General features: G+C 30.0%; 1 protein-coding gene across 4 annotated transcripts in view; it reads left to right on the forward strand.

Moving 5' to 3' along the window:
- Positions 1–20,704, forward strand: part of LOC107446025 (uncharacterized protein CG43867) — a 229,731-nt gene that overhangs the window by 37,609 nt on the left and 171,418 nt on the right. Inside the window, exon 1 of one of the 4 annotated variants that reach the window (XM_071188137.2) lies at positions 2,990–3,141. The exons of 2 other annotated variants lie outside the window; for them this stretch is intronic. In XM_071188137.2, coding sequence (XP_071044238.2) covers positions 3,107–3,141 — 35 coding nt within the window. In that variant the 5' untranslated portion in view covers positions 2,990–3,106. Of the gene's footprint in view, positions 1–2,989; positions 3,142–20,704 lie in introns of those variants that run through there. One more of the 4 variants, XM_071188135.2, reaches the window with a different exon arrangement.

Here is a 20,704-nt window from a genome sequence, read left to right on the forward strand (position 1 = left end):
AATAGAAAAACCGCAATAGCATATAAGGCAAATCAGGGCTAAATGCATATCTACGTGCTATGGAGAGATGGGGCGAAACAAATATCTTGTCTTTGTCCTTTGGGTTGACTTCAAAATTACACGACTACAAAGTTAACATTTAAAGTCACATGGCTCAGGAGATAGAGCGTTCGCCTTCCAATGAGGTAAACCGGGTTCGAATTCCTGCGATGACTGGTCGATACGAATCCGCATCCGGCTTGCACTGATCACAGTGCTGACGTGAAATATCCTCAGTGGTACATGGATCCTGGGTTAAAGTCCCTTTGTCGTCAGGCTAACCGTGGGAGGTTCTCGTGGTCTTCCTCTCCGTGTAACGCAAATGCGGGTTAGTTCCATTTAAAAAGTCCTCCACGAAGGCAAAATTTCTCCCAATACTTGATCGAGGAGTTCCCTTGTCGTCTTCTGGATTGGGTTCAAAATTACGAAGCTGCGGAGTTGAACATTAGAAGTCGTAAACCCAAAATATTGGGGCGGCTGTTCAACGACGGTTATAAAATAAAATATAGTAATCGGTTGAATAGCGTTTGTTATCAGATAAAAATCTTAGTGTTGATTTTAATAATTTCTACTTTATTTAATATACTAAATAGCTTTTTTGTTTATTATTTTCTGAATTTATTTTTGGGCTTATAAATTATTTTAAATGCTGTTAATCTTTTAAATTACGTCGGATTATTGAGGATAAAAAGCTGTCTCTCGGAGCTTTTCTATGTATTTCTCTCTCTGAAAAACATAACTATCATTATCTTTCGCTTTTGATATCCCTAAGCACACGTATTACTTTTTGCTCGTTCTGCCCTTTCTTGTGTACAATAGAAAAAAAAGAAGAAAAAGTCGTTTCAGTCTAATGTTTTGCAATGTCAAAAGCACGTCAATCGGTATTAAACTACGACTAATGTGCAACAATATGTTTTTTCTTTTTCTCTCTTTGCGTCTAGGTTTCTTGATGATTATCAATCTCCGTTTAAAGAGTTTTATTTAAATGGCGTTGCACCGCCATAAAAATTGTTATATTCGGTAAATTTTTTCTTCATATTTTTATTTTCTTGGATATTGGATTATTAATAAACAATATTTTAAAAAGGTGGATAACAAACGCTTGTTTTAAAAACGCTGCTCAACGTTAAGTATGGGGATGAAAGAGAGATCTAAAATTTTATCCAATTTGATGAATATTTTTATTTTTGTATTCGGTTAAGTTCGAAAAATCAGACAGAATTTTGATGTGATAAAAATAAAAAATTACTAGGGCTAAGTCCCTGATCGCTGATGCTCGCCAACCCCGGTAATTGCTTCTCAATAATTGTTGTTTCTCGGCACAAAACAGTTGAAATTATTCTACAAAACATATATGTATTGAAAAAAAAAAAACTTGTAAAACCACAATCGACGTACAAATATTTCTCTTATGATACTATTAAGATCTATTAGTAGACTGTAATTCATATTAGTATATTGATGTAATTTGCACCAAAAAATAAGTGTAAAATTGTTAATAATATCGGAAACCGATTTAAATAACTTTATCTTAAAATGTAACGTAGAATTACGTTATTCTAATTATAATAATAATAATCTTCTTAAACTCTTAATTTGAAAAACAAACAAAATTAAAAACGTAATAATAACAGCACAGGCAAATACCTTTAAATTAGGGATACAAAAATATTTATGGGAAAACAATACCTTTATGACTTATATAAATTTTTATGCTGATGATAACCAAACCAATATGAAAATTAATGCGGGAAAACTGGATCTTTCCATGTGATTTTTCCAGCCAATAAAAATGCACCAGCCACAATGGAAAACTGCGACACCATTATTATTATTGTATATTTAGATACTTTTATGGAATATATAAATGAATATTACATTTTTGGTGTTATTTGCTTATAAAAAGGTTTAGTTAAATTATTGAAAAAGCTGTTATAAAGTTTTACAAAATTGTTGCTTGTTAGGATATTTAAATCAAATTAAAAAAAAGAAAAAAAAAATACAGTATAGAGAAAATGTAGAGAAGCTAGTCGAATAATGCTTTGTGTTTTAATAAAAGAGCTGAAATAGGCTATACAAATGTGATTCCAGGTGAGCTGTTCAAACTATACAATAAACTGAGTGACAAAAAAAGAAAGGGGGAACGAAGGACCCTTGTTGGGACAATTATCGTAGCAAACTTTGCTCTTCTCATGACTACAATTCTCATTAGATTTTTTTTTTCGGGGGGGGGGGGTTGTTAGAAGTTAATGACGTAAGCAAAGGTTTATAGAGTTTATTATTATTTATTAGGCATTAGAAAATTATATATTTATGGAAAATAAAAAGGCCACTCAAAGAAAAAATATTGATAAATAAATGAAAATAAGTATTAATAAATAAAAATCCATTTTAATATTTTTTTTTTATCTCGATCACACATAAAATGCTGCAACAAAAATTTTTCCATCTCAAGACAAAGTTTAGAGCTTAATATATTGCTCAAATACTATAATGCTTAAATATATTTTTTTCATTTTGTCAAATTTTCATAATTTGGAACCTTTCTATTAAAACTTTTATGTGTATTGGTTAAAAAATAATTAACCTCGAGTGTCCACTTAAATAGGTTATTCTCCAAATGTTATGCATATTTTAGATGCTAAAAGTGTTAGCACATGATTACCATTAAACATAATTCGATTATATTTAAATTTAATAAAATGAGTCCTTATTATTTAATCATCGAAAGAAATGGATAATTTGAATAAAAACATGCCTTTGATTTAAGCGCCATTTCTCTCTTGGCGATTTAACAACTTCTTTCTTCAACTGAAAGCGCTTGTTTTTAAAAAACATCGTCAAAATTCGTTCTTGAATGAGAAGTTTTTGAAAAGGCTTTTCCTCTTTTAAGTTGGATTATTGCCATGCTTTTTTTTCTTCACTACACCGTGTAGAGCATTGAGACCTCTTATTCAGAGTTGTATTCAACTTGGTTTTAGGTGCAGTTTTTATTTCAAGTGTGTAGTGTGATTCCTTTTATTCATGGATTATATCTAAAACCGCCGTTTCTTCCTAATTTGTAGGAATGATTGGCCATTGCTATCAAAAAATGATAGATAGGTATGTGATTTTTATATAAATAAGTTTATAGCTTTTGAAATTCTCACATTTTAAGTAATCATTGTTTTAAGCAGAAATTTGTGCTATTTTTTTTATAACTCTTAATGAACAACTTATATCAGTCAATTTTAATTATCTCGAAGGTTTGGACATGGATCTAATAAGTTGATTGACATTTAAGTGAAGTATTTAAATAAAGATATTAATGTCTTGCAATTTAAGTAAATTATTTGATGTAAGTTTTAATCATTGTAGAGTTTTTTGTTTTTGTTTTTGCCGTCGTTACGAATCACTTTTTATAATGCCTCTACTTTCCATATTTTGAGGAAGGGTAAAATAGCCAAGCTCGTCAAAAGCAAATAATGCCTGCACTGAATAGTACTTAAAAGATACGTACGCAATATAATTATGTTAATGTAGTTTGCGCTCATTAATTGTTTTAATTTTTTGTTTTAAATTCGTCTGCTACTGATCATTAAAAGGAAAATTCGACCAATAGATCAAAAGTTATTAAGAATGTAACGTTACCCTGTTTCGAACTATAACTTTTTTTCTTTTAAGAAAAGGAACTATAATGCGTAACGAATAAAGATATTTTTGAAAATTATTTTTAAATAAAATAGCAAATGATTATTCGTTTTTTTTCCCCTCTGTCTCATGCGTTTCAATTATTTATTCCATAAAAAAAAGGAAAAAAAACTTATTTCAGTAAATGAAAATGTTTTGAGTTAGATTCTCGAAATATTTCTCTTTATTTTTAAAAGCGAAAAAAATTCGTTAGTGGGAAAAAAGAAAAGGTGTTAAGCACTCTTAAAAATTTGTTTTATTTGATTGTCTAATGTGGTTGAGTAGAAAGTTGGTTAATCATTTCCTGCTGCATTAAATCAAAGTTATCAATGTTTGCTTATCAGGCGTATATTTATCATTGAAACTACAATTTTATTTGTTATTTTAATAAATCATCACAGAATCGATTTTTTTAACTATTTTATCTTATATTTAATAACATCTCGGGATTAGTTTTAAAAATACACCGGCTACCTCAAATAACCAGGCTTAAAATCTAAGTTAAACTCAAAACTCGGTTATAGATTAGTATTATTTTGACTAGTCAATGGAAATCTACCTTGAAAGTCCCTAATGTGTATAATTTTGAGTATTCTAAGCAGAAGGCGCTCATTCACAATATCCGGCACCCATGAATGATAAGATCAAAAAATTTAAAAAAAAAAAAAACGTTACCAAACATAGTTGGAAAAAAAAAAGGTTAAAAAGGTAATTTCATAGGATGACAAAAAATCCTTACTAAATTAAAGGGCGAAAGATATCATTACATTAATAAATACCTTATAACGAAAAACCGTTTTCCTTTGTTGCTGGCAAATTCTTATTGGCCAGAAAAATCACATGATATGATTCTGTTATATCACATGAAGATCCAGATTTCTATGGGTGTCGTCTGCATTAAATTAATAAAAGTTATATTGCTATTTACCTGTAAAATATCTTTTTATTACTAACTTAAAGGTATTGAAAAATAAGTATCGATATTTATTTTTCATTTCATCCTTTCTTAGAATTCTCTTAGTTGTTTTTTGATTATGGTTAGTATTCAAAATGAAAGGCTTAAAACTATAAGCGGTGTTTCTTTTTATAAAATAATTTGATAAACCTTATTACGCAATATTTTGTAAACAAATTTAAATAGGCCTGTAAACTTATTAACCGCTTTATTATCTTAAGGAAGTAAGGTATTATATTTACTTTTGTTATAAGTATTGTGTTAAACAATCTCCAGTCAACATATGCAATTAAAGTAATGTATACAAAATTGTAAAACATTATTAATAATTAATATTTCGCCTTTTGTTTAATTAATCTCTTTAGCGAAAAACATGTTTTTTTAAGTAATTTAAGGCTAAATAGGAATTTAAAAGCAACATAGTAGTGAAATTAGCAATAGCAGATAAACCTGAGTCTCGGGCTTTTGTCAGCAGTTTCCAGACCTTAAGCCAATAAAGTATTTTCTTAGTTTTTTTTTCGAAATAATTGTATGAATTGAAAACCAACTTAGCGTTCAGCCTCTAAACTCTTTCTCCTAGATAAGTGATTTTGTAGTGTGTTTTATCTTTTTAGAGCCATTTTTTTTAAAGAAAGTAATTGAAATGTTTTATATACTAAAAAAAGCATAACATTATATTTTTAACAGGGCGTGTAAAGATTTATCTTTTAAGAGCAATATTCATACTAAAATAGTTTACTTCACCATATTTTCCTGCTTTTGGTGAGACCGATACAAAATAATGTATAGCTATTAGCAAGAAAAGTAATGCCTACAGTTGTTGGTCAAGTTAATGCTGGTGATATTCCTTATAGCAATGGGAGTTTTCAGCTATATAACGAAAATCCAAGCTTAATTCTGTTCTTCCTTGTTGTAACACCTTTTAGAGAGATTGTTAACTAAAAAATCAATCGGAAACAGTTTCAGAAGTTTTTGTTATATAATGTTTGTAAAAAATGCTATATGAATCAATTAGTCTGAGTCACTAATTTTTAGGGATAAAAGAATTGCTTGAATAAATTTAGATTTTTTTTTAAAATTAAATTTTGCTATGTCGTGGTTCGCAGGTCTGCAGTAGTAACCGATAAAATTTTTTATGACAATAAAGGTTTAATTTCAATTGTTATTTTAAATAATAAAGCAGTGGTTCCTAATCTGGGGCGATAGCTCAAAATGGGGCAATATGGCTCCTCTGTGGGGCGATTTTCTTCAAGAAAGCTATGAATATTAAAAGAAAAAAAAAAGTTGCAAATAGCAATAAAAGAGCCACCATAGCTCAATGGTTAGCGCACACGGTTGTGAGTTCAATTCACGGCCCTAACAATAGCCGTATTAACTTTAGGTTGCGATTCTTTGAGTCATGATGGCTCAGGAGATAGTGTTCGCCTTCCAATGAAGAACCGTGGCCGATACGAATTCCGCATCCGGCTTGCGCCGACCACAGTGCTGACGTAAAGTATCCTCAGTGGTAGACGGATCATGGATCCCTTTGCCGTCTGGCTAACCATGGGAGGTTTTCGTGGTTTTCCTCTCCATGCAACTCAAACGCGGGCTAATTCCATCAAAAAGTCCTCCCCAAGGGCAAAATTTCTCCCAATGCTTGATCCAGGAGTTTACTTGTCTTCTGTGTTAGGTTCAAAATTACAAGGCTACAGAGTTGAACATTAGTTGTCGTAAGCCCAAACAATTGGGTCGGTTGTTCAACGATGGTTGTAAAATTGAATAATAATGAAAGCCAGCTAACCGCTCCTACATCTCGTTTCCTTCAACACATTTAGTAGAATTTAATTTTGTTGTCCAGGCTTCTCACAAGACAAAGAAATAGGTTGGACATTTGCTTAATAGTGTTTTCACTACAGCGCGAGAACGCGAGAATCTCGCATATTTTTTTCTTTTCTCGCATTAAAAAATGATTAACGCGAGAAGTTCGCGCACTGAATTTATCAATTTTAAAATGCACGAATCTCTCGAATTTTGGAAAAAATTTAGTCTTCCGCCATTTTGAATAAGACATGAAAACAGCTATGACAAGTGTTAAGAAAAAAAGTGAGTTCTTTATAATAAGTTGTTTAAAGTTATCTCTAGTTTTCGCTGTTAATGAATTACCAAACTCCCTCATCGACAATTTAGAGCAATTTGTAAAAGTTTAAGTCTGTGAAAACTAATCTGGAAGACCTGACAAAGAGTATGAACATGGAAATAACTTCAACGAACTTCACTATTCCATAACAGAAATAAGTGAAGAACCTATGCTGGCAGATGTAGAGGATAGGAAAGTGTGTGCACAATGCTACAAATTTAATTAGTGATTCCGAATAGTTCAGCATCTATTGCAAGGTTATTTAGCCCCCCAAGCCGAATTAAAACAAAATATCGTAACAGATCGATTGGTAAGCATTTGAGCAAACCTAATGAGAATAGCTAATGAAAAAGTAGATACAGAACATTTTCCATATGATAATGCAGCAAAAATATTCAAAGTTCAATGGTTTAGAAATCAGAAGATGTTAAAAAATTATTATAATTAAAGAAATATTTTTTTTAAAAGTCTATTCGGGTTTTTTTAATTTTTAGAAATCTCACTTAACTTTTTGAAATCTCACCCTGTTTTTGAGAAAGGGTGAGAAATTCTCTCCCATTTTTTTTTCTGTAACCAGTGCTTAACCAGTGCTTAACTGTGACAAACATAAAGCCTGACCTTCAAGATTGAATTGATATCCACCAAGCACAAAGCAGTCATTGAAGAGGTAAAAAAAATTGAGCGTTCAAATTTTCACTTTTTTTCTCACATTTTAGTTAATGTTTTCAATTATTGCAGATTACATAAAAAAAAGTAATTTTAAAAAATCTATCTTGTGTTAATTATTTCGCTTCAAATATCACACCTTTAAAAAAATGTGAAAAAAGTACGTTTTGTTAAAAAAAAGTTTAAAAGTAACATAATAAAAGTAGCTTAAAATTTCTTCATTATTTAAATTTTACTTTAAATTAAAATCAGGTATAATGCTTACTAGCGATAATGTATGGATTTTTTTCTTCAAAAAAAAAAAAAAAAAAAGAAAAGGCGGGGCGATAGGTGTCAGCCAAGGGCTGGGTCTGAATTGCGCAGAACATTTTACCCTATCCTTGAAAAATTTCTTTCCGGAGGTGAAGTAAGCCGGATGTATATTTCAAAGGAGTAGAGCTAAAAAAAATTGGCTATTTCTCGTCAAAACATATTCTTTTTCAAGTTGTTTTTCTTAATTTAATAAACATATTTCCATTCTTTATTAATTATTAAAAAATAAGATATTGTTTTCATTTAAATATTTTTTACTGGTTTTTTAGTGTTTAATCCTTTTAAAACTATGTTTTACATTAAAATCATATATTTTTTCATTCTATTTCAACTTTTAACAACTTCTACGGAAAAATATCATTCGATTTTTATTTAAACTATCATTAGACTCTTTATGATTTAGTTAGATATTTCTGTTCGCAGCAAAACTAGACAGACTATTGACAGATGTTAAACGCCTGTCAATTGCAACTGGCTGGCTGATTGTTTACATAAACATGATAGAAATTTGATTTTACAATTTAGTATCATAGTTTTTGTTTTTAATAAATTAATAATTTGGAATTTATTTTTATTCATATTGAATTGAGAATTGTTAAATAAGTATGTTGGAATAGGCCAGGATTCGAAGAATTTATATTTTTAGGATCCTCCTTTATATGGGTATAGCCACAGTTTGGTAAGTTATGGTCCCAATTAGGAGACAGATTAAAAATTTAAACTTCTTAATCTTATTTTTCAATTCCGCGTTTTCACCTGTCATGGGAATCAAATACTGTTTGCACCTATTAATTCTAAAATAATTTTCTGTAAAAAGTACTTCTTAGTAATTTTTGATTGTACTGCGTACTTTTTTTTAGAATATATTAGGCGGACCGAAAAGTGATGCCGTTTCGGTGCATTTGATGTTTGTTCTCAAGATTTTATTTTTAATCAATAACGTATTCACCCTCGTTTGCAACAACCTTTCAATGCCGGATTGAAAATGGATAAAAAAAAATTTATTGATTAAGACTAACGAATATTTAATCCGCCGAAACGACATTACTCCCCCCCCCCCAATATTAAAATGTCTCTTTGCAGGACAATCACTCAACTGATTTTGCTGATTTTATCGACTTAAGTTATGCAGTTTAAAAAAAATGTGCATCAAAAAGTTTCACTATATAATAATGAAATTTTATTATTTTCCTAATTAAATAATATAAAATCATTTTTAAAAATTATTTATTTTTTAAGATTTTACCGTCAAATGAATGAGTTTTATTAACGGATGCGGGGAACTTTTGATTCATTTAATTTGTTCTAAAAGCATGATAAATCATGTAAAAATTCTACTGAAATAGTTAAAAACGGTTCAAAATTCATTTGACATGTTATGCTTTTGTGTGGTTTTGAAACTTAAATGGTCATCTTCACTGTTTAATTAGAATGTTTAATTACATTATGGATATTGCGTGTTAGTACAGAATACTATTTCTATTTTTAGTTCAAAAGCTATTTAGTTTAAAACATGCGGTACATCTCTTAGCTTTTATCGATTTATCCATGAACTAATAAATTAGAATTTTTAAACAAAAAAGAAAGAAACGTAAACTTGAAAGCATTATTAAAAATAGCCGTTAGCAAGTCAGTTCTACTTTTTCAAAGGCTAATGTAAAAATACATCAAAAGCCTTTTTAAAATCGATTTTCTTTATACAAATTCAAAATTATCACTATCCAAACCTAACACAATCATTAAAAAACACTGAACAATTACAACAAGATTTTCATTAATAGTTTAATTTTTATTACAATGGTTCTTTGTAACAATCTAACCACCAATTCGTGATAAATCTTTAAATATGAATGACATTTTTTTTTCAAACTACTTTTTATTTTATTTTATATTTAAAACCGGGACGATTCCGAGAATCTAACAGATTTAGTAACAATTAGACTATTTTTCGAATTAAAAAACAAATCAAAAAAATATTTTTACTTGCTATTAGAGCGCCAGAGAAAAATATGTGAAAAGGATACCGGTGTCCCATCTGCGCCAAAGGAATAAAACAAATATTTTTCAGATAGGAGTAATTCAAATTTATATTCCAGTAGATTGCACATCTTTTAGTATTAACATATAAAATATTTTAAGAAAATATGACTGAGAGTTAATGGGTTAATTGAAATCTAGTAAAATCATCGATCGATCTTTTTGTTTAGCATATATTTCATTCAAAATATATGCTGAAGAACAATTGTACAATATTTTTTCAAAGAATCACACCCAATTTTTAGTTTTGGTGGTTTTTCGACATTTTGTAGTTGCGTCTGTTGTTTCATATTTCGCCAAGACTTTTCAGCTAAGATTTTTATTTTTTAAATTTTTTATTTTTTAAACTTTTACTTTTTAAAGCTTTGCTATCTGCCACAATCCTAAAAAACATAATTTTTCTCAATAAATTTTTTTTTCTTTGGAAAACATAAATAAGTTTTTTGAACATAATTTTATTTTTATCATTTATTCATGAGAATGTTAAAATAATATTTAAATGCAACATTTAAAATTAATATTGCAATTAATTTTCTGTAAGGATTATTTAAAATATTTTTCCTTAGTGCTCTATTGTGTAAGTTGGTTTTACAAAGCGTTATATTAACATATAAAATATTATAAAAAATTGATTGAGACAGTAATGCGTGTTAGAAAAATCTGATAAGTGTCATTTTAATGAAATGGAAATTTTATTTTAGAAATATCTTATATAAAATATTTTTCCTTAGTGCTCTATTGTGTAAGTTGGTTTGACAAAGTCTTATATTAGCATATAAAATATTATAAAAAATTGATTGAAACAGTAATGCGTGTTAGAAAAATCTGATAAGTGTCATTTTAATGAAATGGAAATTTTATTTTAGAAATATCTTATATAAAATATTTTTCCTTAGTGCTCTATTGTGTAAGTTGGTTTGACAAAGTCTTATATTAGCATATAAAATATTATAAAAAATTGATTGAAACAGTAATGCGTGTTAGAAAAATCTGATAAGTGTCATTTTAATGAAATGGAAATTTTATTTTAGAAATATCTTATATAAAATATTTTTCCTTAGTGCTCTATTGTGTAAGTTGGTTTGACAAAGTCTTATATTAGCATATAAAATATTATAAAAAATTGATTGAAACAGTAATGCGTGTTAGAAAAATCTGATAAGTGTCATTTTAATGAAGTGGAAATTTTATTATAGAAATATCAAGTAGTTCACTTCGAGAAGTATCACTAATCTAGAAGATTTTGATTTACTTGCTATTAGAGCGTCGGAAAAAACTATCTGAGAACAAGTGATATTAAAGCACTGAAACTGATTTTTTTTAAGTATACTAATTTTAAATTTTTTTTGGCATGGCTGGTCGATATGAATCCGCTTGCACTGACCACAGTTTTGATGTAATATACTTAGTGGTAGACGGATCATGGGTTCGAGTCTCTTTGCCGACAAGCTAACCGTGAAAGGTTTCCGTGGTAAATTTTTCCCAATGCTTGATCCCTTGTCTTCTGGATTAGGTTCAAAATTACAAAGCTACGGAGTTGATCTTTAGTAATCGTAAACCCAAAAAATTGGGTCGGCTGTTCAACGACGGTTATAAATTAAAATTAATGACCGTAGGGAATAGGCTATGTTAGGAAAATATTGATTTTTGAATAACTAACAATTGAAATCGCATCCCATTTTATAAAATTAAATAAATTTTTTTAAAAAAATTTGAATTAAAAATACAAAATTTTGATCAGTTCTGTCTCAAAAATATTGAGCGAACTTTCAATTTATTTGAACTAACAGATGTTGAGATAATTTTTAAAAATAGTGGAAATAACAAGGAAACACGTTTTGTTATATAAAATGCAATAGATAAAAAAAAAAAGATTTAAGCGGTATAATTTTTGTTTTGTTTAAAGTTTGTTATAATTGTGGCGTAAAAAGACATTTTTGATTGCTTTATAACTTTTTATGTAATGATAGTGCTCAATTTTTCGATATTCTATTGGATGTACTGTACCATCAAAAAAAAAAAAACTTTTGAATGATTGGTCAGATTTTCAGACTGTAAAGTTCTTTGGTAATATCTCAAAAAAAAAAAAAAAATCTCTTAAAATCTGTATAACAGTTAACTGTAACCGTCGCGATATATGCTTATTTTAACCAAAAAACACGCTCTTTCCCTGAATAAACATTACATTTCTCTCCATTGAATTCGGACTTATCCACTTGGTTTAACAATTTGTTGCTCTAATGTTATTTTAATGTATTACGTTTCTCTTCATATCTTTCAAATGATTGGTTAAACTACAGTAATTTTTTTTTACGAAAAGCTATAAGCCGTCAACTTAAGGACAAATATGTAATGTATTGGAGAATTTAGTTGAATTGAATATTTTTTTTAAATTTGTTAATAATAAAATTTTTTTTTATTGTGAAGTATAAAATTTTTCATATATTCAGATTTTTTAAAACCTGAATCGAGATTTACGTGTCATTTGATCAATAAAAAAGTGCTTTAGAACTATTTTAAAAAATAAATTATAGAATGGTATTGAAATGACACCTCATTTTGAGATTGCATCACCAAATTGCAGTACTTCATGTCGTACGAGTTAACATGTAAATGAAAGAGTTAATCTTTTCTTTAATTATTTATACTTGTGAAGAAATAAAGAAACTCCCATATTTTTGAGAATTTTGTAAATAGAAAACTGGTAGAGAGCCATAATTTTTTTTTTTTTTTTTTTTAAATTTGATATTCATTTTTTTCCCCGTAAAAAATTGATATGTTTCTATAGTAGAGGTTTTTTCTCGTCAGAATAGGCATATTCCGCTACGGTTATAGTTAACTGTTATATGTAATTTAAAAGATTTCTTTATTGCCATAACACTTTACAGCAGTGTTTCCCAAACTTATGACTTTTGTGCACCCTTTCTAAATATTTCGTAACGCTGTGTACCACTAATAAAAAAATGAATGTATTTTTTAAAAAATTGTTTATTTAGAATGGAGAATAAAGTTAAAAATCACAACTGGCCGTTGACACCACTAATTATTAACTGTTAGCTCTGCAAAAAATAGCCAATAGAAAATACAGAATCGTAAATTTTCTTGGCTAGTATTGTTTTTAAATAAAATTTTTTTAAATTTTCGTTTGTTGCAAGATATTTCGCATAAGAACGCGTACCCCCACTAAACTGTTCCCGTACCCTTGGGGGTACGCGTACCACACTTTGGGAAACACTGCTTTACAGTATGAAAATCCGACCAACCGTTCAAAAGTTATAAAGTTGATCCGTATTTTTTTTTCTGTCTATACGTTAAACATTACACTTTGAATAGTCTAATTCAAAGTGTAATGTTTAATGTATAGTTAACAGTCTAATGGTGAGATTTATACGTTTTTTTTAAGAAGTCTGTCTGCTTATCAACAATTAGAGAAGACAATAACTTAGTTACAAAATCAGACATTGTTGGTATCAAAATCAGACAAGTCATTTATTGAAGTCTGGCACTTTCCATTTATGGGCACCGAAATCAAGCTCATTTTATTTATGGGTATCGAAATAAGGCTCGTTTCTTTTACAAATATCGAAATTAGGCTCTTTTTTATGGGTATCGAAATCAGGTTCATTATTTTTATGGCTATTGTAATTGGACAAAACTCTGTATCGGAATTGGGCACAATTCTGTATCGAAATTGAGCGCGATTTGATATTGAAACTGGGCTCAAACAACCGTAGCTTTTAACTCAAGAGTTACTAAAAACTTCCTGTTTTACTTGGCATTCAATCGTCTTTCATTCACAGAAAAACTATTTTATAATGACGTCACCGCGTCGCCTAACAATTGATTTCTTACTGCAACGTTTGATTTAGCTGGAGACAGAAGAACGCTGGTGAATATTTTTATAATTTATTTCCGGTTTTTTCTGTCTACTTGTCTCAAGATTGTTGGTGAAGTGGGTAGGGGAGTGTAAAGCTTATCGTTGGAGGTGATAAAGTCACTTCATTAAAATGCTTTGAGGGGGTGGACTGTTAGATTGCTCTTAAGATTAGAAGATGTTTTTATCAGAATATCTTAAAGGCAGAAACGAATAGAAAAGTGCAAAATTAATCATTGTATTTTAATTTTGCGAAGAAATTTTTTTGTTTTAGTATATTTATTATGAGTTTTTATGTTTTAGCGACATTTTTTTTAAAATAATAATTGACACTGATATTTCTGAAAAATTAAATTTTGTTAATAACTTATGATTTTTATAAGAACAGCCGTCTAATACATTTATATTTTTAAAAGACCAATATCTAAGACTTCAGATCTGTCTACCTTTGCAATTTTTTAATATAAGGTACGGTAGTAGGTGCGAGCCAGGGCCCAAGCTATTCGAAGCTCTCAATAAATAGAGTTTTAAGTGTCAAATTGAAAGATAAGGCTTTCTACATTCTCATTCTTCATAAATCTATCAATTCTTATCTCCCCTTTTGCTGACTCTACAACATTTGAGCCCGCATCTTGTAGCGTCCACTATGTAATGGAAGACAACCACAAACGATTTGCAGTTACAAATTTTGTGGTCGGCTGAATTTCATTGGTGGAATCAAAGTTTGTGTGCGGGCAGCCTTACATACCTAATTAAAAATTGTGCCTTACCCTTATTTTATTGTTCGCAAGCTTCCAATTGACGATATCAAGGGTCTGTCTAGACATTTTGTGAAAGGTCCGGTTTTCGTGAAATTGTGAAAAAATTACTCACATTGGGTCCGCTTTTATGAATTTGTGCAAATAGGGTCCGGTTATTGCAAAAAACTTTTTCAAGGAGTTTTTAAATTGTAAATAGATACAAGATTATGCTCGGCACTGTAAAATTATAATTAAAAAAATTACATTTTTAAAAATAAACAGCAATTGCTACTTCTATGTTAGAGATGCAACACACAAATATTTGGTATTTAGCCTATACTGCTGAACGCAGAATATTCATTTCGGACGAATAATAGAATAATCGTCTGCCGAAGACAAAACTTAATTCATTTACATCCATCTTTCTTGTTTTCTGCCCTGGGAACAGTTTATTCGATTAACAAAACAATAATGAAGATAAACAAATTTGTGAAGGGCCCGATTATAAGAAAAATCATTTTGTGAAGGGTCCGTTTTTAAGTTAAAATATTTTGTGTAGGGTCCGTTTTCATGAAAAGATCTTTCGTGAAGTTTCCGTTAACGGACCCAATTTTCTTCTAAACAGACCCCTGGATATCAATCATTTTCTAACACTCAATTTAAACTATTCATGTCGGATCGTTCGCTCTCATGGCATTTTAATTTTCTGCAGAAAAATTAAAAAAAAGTCTCTAAAGTTATTCGTCGACTGTTTGTGCATTTGTAACCTCTAATTTTTATTTGCAAACGAAATATATGAGATTGCTCTTTAATGTCGTCTACCCAGCTAAGTATTTTTTGACATTCATCTAACACGTATGTGTCCAGTTTTAATAACGTTTCGTACTTTTTTCCTTTTAATCATTTATTAATTTTAAGATTTATGTAAATATTTATGAAATTGTTTTCATCAAATTTTAATTGTATGGTGGTGTTCCTGTATATTGTTTGTTGACTTTCGTTATTGGCAATTTTGAATGATTTGTTATCTTAAAAAATCATAACTTTTTGTTATTTTCTTAGGATATCTATGTTTCTGGCACTTCTTCAATATTTATAGGTTTTGTTAGTTATTTTCTAGGGCGGAATAAAAAAAAAGTGTCCCTCCTCGTTAACCGCCTTCTTAATGCATACATGAACGTTAACATCGTTTAGGCAAAATGCCAGGGGTTGGAAAGGAGTCGTGAGTTTGGCAATGACTCCCTCCTAATTTATCCGGTCGTTTGTGCCAAACATGTAAAACATATTCAAAAACTTATATGTCAGTTAGATAAAATTGAAAAAAGAAAGCATTACATCATTTTCAGCGCTTTTTTATAATTTAATGAAAACGACCTTTGATTTTTTTTTCTCGTCATAATTTGGATTTTATACGTCTATTTATAGGCTTTCGGCGATGATTTTTAAAGCTTCAAGTTCCATTGTTGTTTAAAAATATACAGCCGTAAAATACGCTTATTGTTCTTTTTTTCCCTTTTTCCAGAAGGTTACGGTTGAGGTTTTTCGTGATATTTGGCCGTGACTTTAAACATTAGTTGATGTTGCCATGAGGAATTTTTCGTGTTGTTAAAAGGTGAAGTAAATTCGCCCCCAAGTTTCTGAAAACTCTTTTTATAGTTGTTTAAACTGGGTCAAATTTGTTTGAAACGGTGCTTGTTCTAAGGGTTATAAAAATTTATTCAGTTAAAATATTTCCTTTAAAAACTGAACTTTATGAACGAAGCGATATTTCATTCCTTGCATCATTTTGTAGCAGTTAATAAAGTACAAGATTACAGAGTTATATGAAATGAAATTTTCAAATACTTCGCATTCAAAAGTTATTTAAAAAGCAACTAGAAATGTTGATATGACCCCTCAATAGCTATGATATACTATCGAAATTTCTACTAAACTCGCTGGAGCGCCTTGTTGTTGACATCTTAAAGTGAAGTGTACAATGCCGATTTTCGACGATTATCAACAATGATAAAAATGACAATTATGGCGAAAACTTATGAACAAATAACAGTTTATTTCATAATTAACAGCAAACATAACATTATATCCAGAGTGGATACGTCAATAATTATATGGTCCCGATGAACCTTCACCATAGGAGTATAATTTTTACAAAAAACGAAATTAATCCGAATCAAATTCAAATGATTCACAATAGAATCCAACCACGAACTAATGAGTGAGCTAAAGGATTGACGTTACTGGCGTTACTCAAATTCGCCAAGGCGCTAACATTTCGTGCCCCTTGTACTGTTATACAGGTAACAACCAACAAATTTATGCAACAACAAAACTCAAAACAATGAAAGAATATTGACTGTATGACTTAATTTACAAGATAATCATCGATTCAAATATAAGAAATTTCTAAATAAATATTCAAAAATGATCTTCACTTATTATTACAAAGCATTCAAATAAATATTTAACCACACTATTAATAGTTATAAAAAAGAGCGGTTAAGAAATTCAACACAAATAATTCTTCAAATAAATCAGGTTAACAAAGTATTTATTATTAAATGAAAAATAACCCTAATTGTTTCTAACACTTTTTTTTTATAATTGTGCTCTTAACAATTTTTCAACACATCAATTAAGAAACCAATTAAAGAAAAGTTCTTTCACGGAAGCTTAGTTTTTAGTTAAGGAACTGAAAACAAAAAGTAGATTAGCGAGCGATTTAATTTTTTCAGTGTCAGGTCACACTAAGTCTTTAGTGTGTTGAACTCTAAGGAAATATCTGAAAATAAACTTAATGCCCAAAACTATTAGTAATTTTTCAAGAAATAATTTATAAAGAATAATAATTTCGGCAAGATTTCTCGATTATATAAGTTTATAGATTTTTTCACCAATAGTTGGAAAATGGAACTAAGTCACTCAAAGGTCTAAGTCACAACGTTGAGTCCAATGCTAAGTCGACGTTTACTATGCAAAGTCGAGTCTAATGTTTATTTCTTACTCTGTTTTTAGCACTCTCAGTAGCTTTTATTCGAGATATTTCCGGATATCTGGGCCCGAAAGAACATCAATTTTAGAAAGTAGTCAACCTACCTTCTAAAATTGATGTTAATTCTGGGTCGGCCAATATTAAATTCTTAGGAATATTTAATGATTTGACATGGTGCATAGCGTTTTTAAAAAGTGCTTAAAGGTGCTTTTTTCATTGGGTGTTTTTAAAAGTGCTTAATTTTCTCTTTTCGAAAAATAATTTTTCTTTACCATGTCAATTTTCGTCACCAATTATGCAATATTGTGGTTTTCACATTTTTCTATTCAACGTTTCACAGTTCATTCAACTACTATCCTTTTCGGCGTACAGACGGTACGTAGCGTATGAAAGCGCCAGTCAAAATACATGTTTGATGAAATATACATGTTTTTTACATGTTTGGTGTCCGCATGTGCGTCTACTGAGCTGGCTTCGGTGAGATAATTGTACTCTCATGAATTCCTCTGCTGCATTTTGCAAGATATTCTCAATTTCAGGCTTCATTTTCCACCCTCAGATATAGAACCGAAAAATCTCTTAATCTTTTTATAATGGCTAATATAATCAAGAAAAAGAGTTCTTTGTCAGAAACTAGTTATTTTATCATGATGATTTAAAGTCTTTGCATTTTGTTAATGTATTTAGTGCTTAAAAAGTACTTAAAAGGTGCTTATTTTTTGTTGAAAGATATGGCTGCGCAGCCTGTTTGTCATCAAGGCATTCAGCAGGGCAATAGTCAGTGATTTTAGGTACCGAATAGCACGTCTGGTCTTTAACACGTTGAATGCCACGGGGGTCGACGGTGACCGGCGAGCCAAGATTATTAGAAACACATAATTCGAGTAAATTTTTAATAATTTTATATAATCGTTACTAAAATGGTTTGAAGAAATTAATGCAATATAGAACACACAAAAATAGTTTTATTTATATACACAGATGCCATCTTGCTCCGTCCGGACAGCGAATAAATATTTTCAAGTGATAGTTTATTAATTGTGATTCTTGGTTTAATAAATTTAATTTAGTAGAATTTTATCCACCATTATTTCTAAACAATTCGTAGGCTTATATAATTCACCACTTTTTTCAGATATGTCATGCTAAAAGTTTTAAAAAACTAGCAAAATCTGTCTGATATTTTCAAATTGAGTTTGTAGTTATTTACCGTTGTGGCCAGATTGGCAAGCCATGTAAAATTAGCGTGCCAATCAACGTGTTAATATTTTTCCACAAAAAAAGAGACTCCCGCTGGTGAGAATTAACGGTAGATTCAGAAACGCTAAAAAGCGCGCATATCAAAGCAGTTTTTGAATGTTCTGACGTTTTACGAAATAACGCTGTTTTTCTGAATAATATGCTATTTTCATAACTGCTCTGAGTTTGCAACAGTTATTCATGACTCAGGTTTAAACAATTTTTAAATCTTCTTGCTGATTCTGAAAATGACACAAAACTGAAATTCTGAAATGACGAAACTTTTAAGAAAAGCGAAAGTTTCAGGAAATGAAAGGCGACTAATTTTTTGATATATAAAAAATTATCTCATACAAATTCAAAAATTGAGAATTATTTATTGAGTTGGATAATTTTCATCTAGGTGGGAAAATCTCGCGGGATTCGAATCCCAGTGATGGCTGGTCGATACGAATTCGCATCCAGCTTGCACCGACCACAGTGCTGACGTGAAATATCCTCAGTGGTAGACGGATCATGAATTAAAGTCCCTTTGCCGTCAGGCTAACCGTTGGAGGTTCTCGTGGTCTTCCTCTTCATGTAACGCAAATACGGGTTAGTTCCCTCAAAAAAATCCTCCACGAAAGCAAACTTCTCCTAATATTTGATCCAGGAGTTCCCTTGTCTTCTGGATTGGGTTCAATATTACAAGGCTACGGAGTTGAAACCCAAAAACTGGGTAAACCCCTAGTCGTAAGCCCAAAAATTGGGTTGGCCGTTCAACGACGGTTATTAAATAAAATAAAATTAGGAAACTTGGATGCTTACAATGATGCGGTAAGTGATTTAACAAAAGAAGTGGTGAAAAATATGTATTTATTGGGGGACCGGAAAGTAATGTCGTTTCGGCGCATTAAATATTTATTAGTCTTAACCAATTCATTTTTTTCCCAGCTTCATTTTCGATTCGGCATTGAAAGGTTGTTGCTAACGAGGATGAAGACATTGATTAAAAATAAAATCTTGATTACAAATATCAAATGCACCGAAACGACATAACTTGCTGGTCCCCCTAATACATTAAGTTTTCTTCTCTTAACTTAAATTTGTGAATTAATATGAGTTTTTATACTATTTAAAACTCTATGATGGACAAAATCTATCATCCTTAGTCCATAATCTATCATCTATCAAACCAGGATATTAATAATGCAAGGTGGCTACTGTCTTAAAAAATGTAAAAGGTTGTGACAAATGTTTTTAAGCGATTATCATAAGTTTGATAGGTTTTAATATTGCGCCGATTTTAAGAATTTAGTTAATCAATTATTCCATAGATATTTAATTTGCGAATACTTATAGTCGATAGCAATTAGTTAAAACATTTTTATCTCACCTGTCTTTTTCTATCAGTTTTTACATCTTCCTGAATGTTGGTACCCTATAATAAAACAATTATGCTAATTTTTCCAAAAATTTTTTTTATTAATAAGACACTAGCCATGAATGGGCTAAATTTTGGAAGTCTCTTGTTTCGTTGATATTTGTTACTGAATACAAATTTTAAGTGGCTTTTTTTTAAATTTTTTTTTTATGAAAGATAAATTCCTTGAAGCGACAAACTTCGAATTATATTATTACAAATTAATGTTTTTGTCACGGGCGATCGGAAAATTGGTTTTAAAAAGATGTAAATATGAAAATGGTAATTTAAAATTTACGGAAGTTCACAGAGTCTGTCGTGGTTATTTTTTATTTTATTTTTTTGCGAAAAGATATGCATTATTTTCCTTTCTTTTTCCGGAATCGGTGGCTTTTAACTTAAAAGGTCATTGACACGCGTATGTGGGTGTTTGCTTCTCGTTGAATTCGAAAATGCTGTAACCGAATAATTTATTTCACTTCAGTTGACATTGAATTTTTATGTCTCAGCGTCGTAGGAAAATTAAAAACTGGTAGTATGGTTTCTGAAAAAAAAAATCAAAAACTTTAAGGACCCTCTTTCTTTCCAACTGAGCTAAACGCTAAACTATCAAAGGAGTGGGGAGTGGGGAAAAATTCTAAATATGCTCTTTCCTCTTTA

Source organism: Parasteatoda tepidariorum, chromosome 12 (assembly GCF_982258835.1).
Source record: "Parasteatoda tepidariorum strain Cologne lab strain chromosome 12, Ptep-v5.0, whole genome shotgun sequence".
NCBI lineage: Eukaryota > Metazoa > Arthropoda > Arachnida > Araneae > Theridiidae > Parasteatoda > Parasteatoda tepidariorum.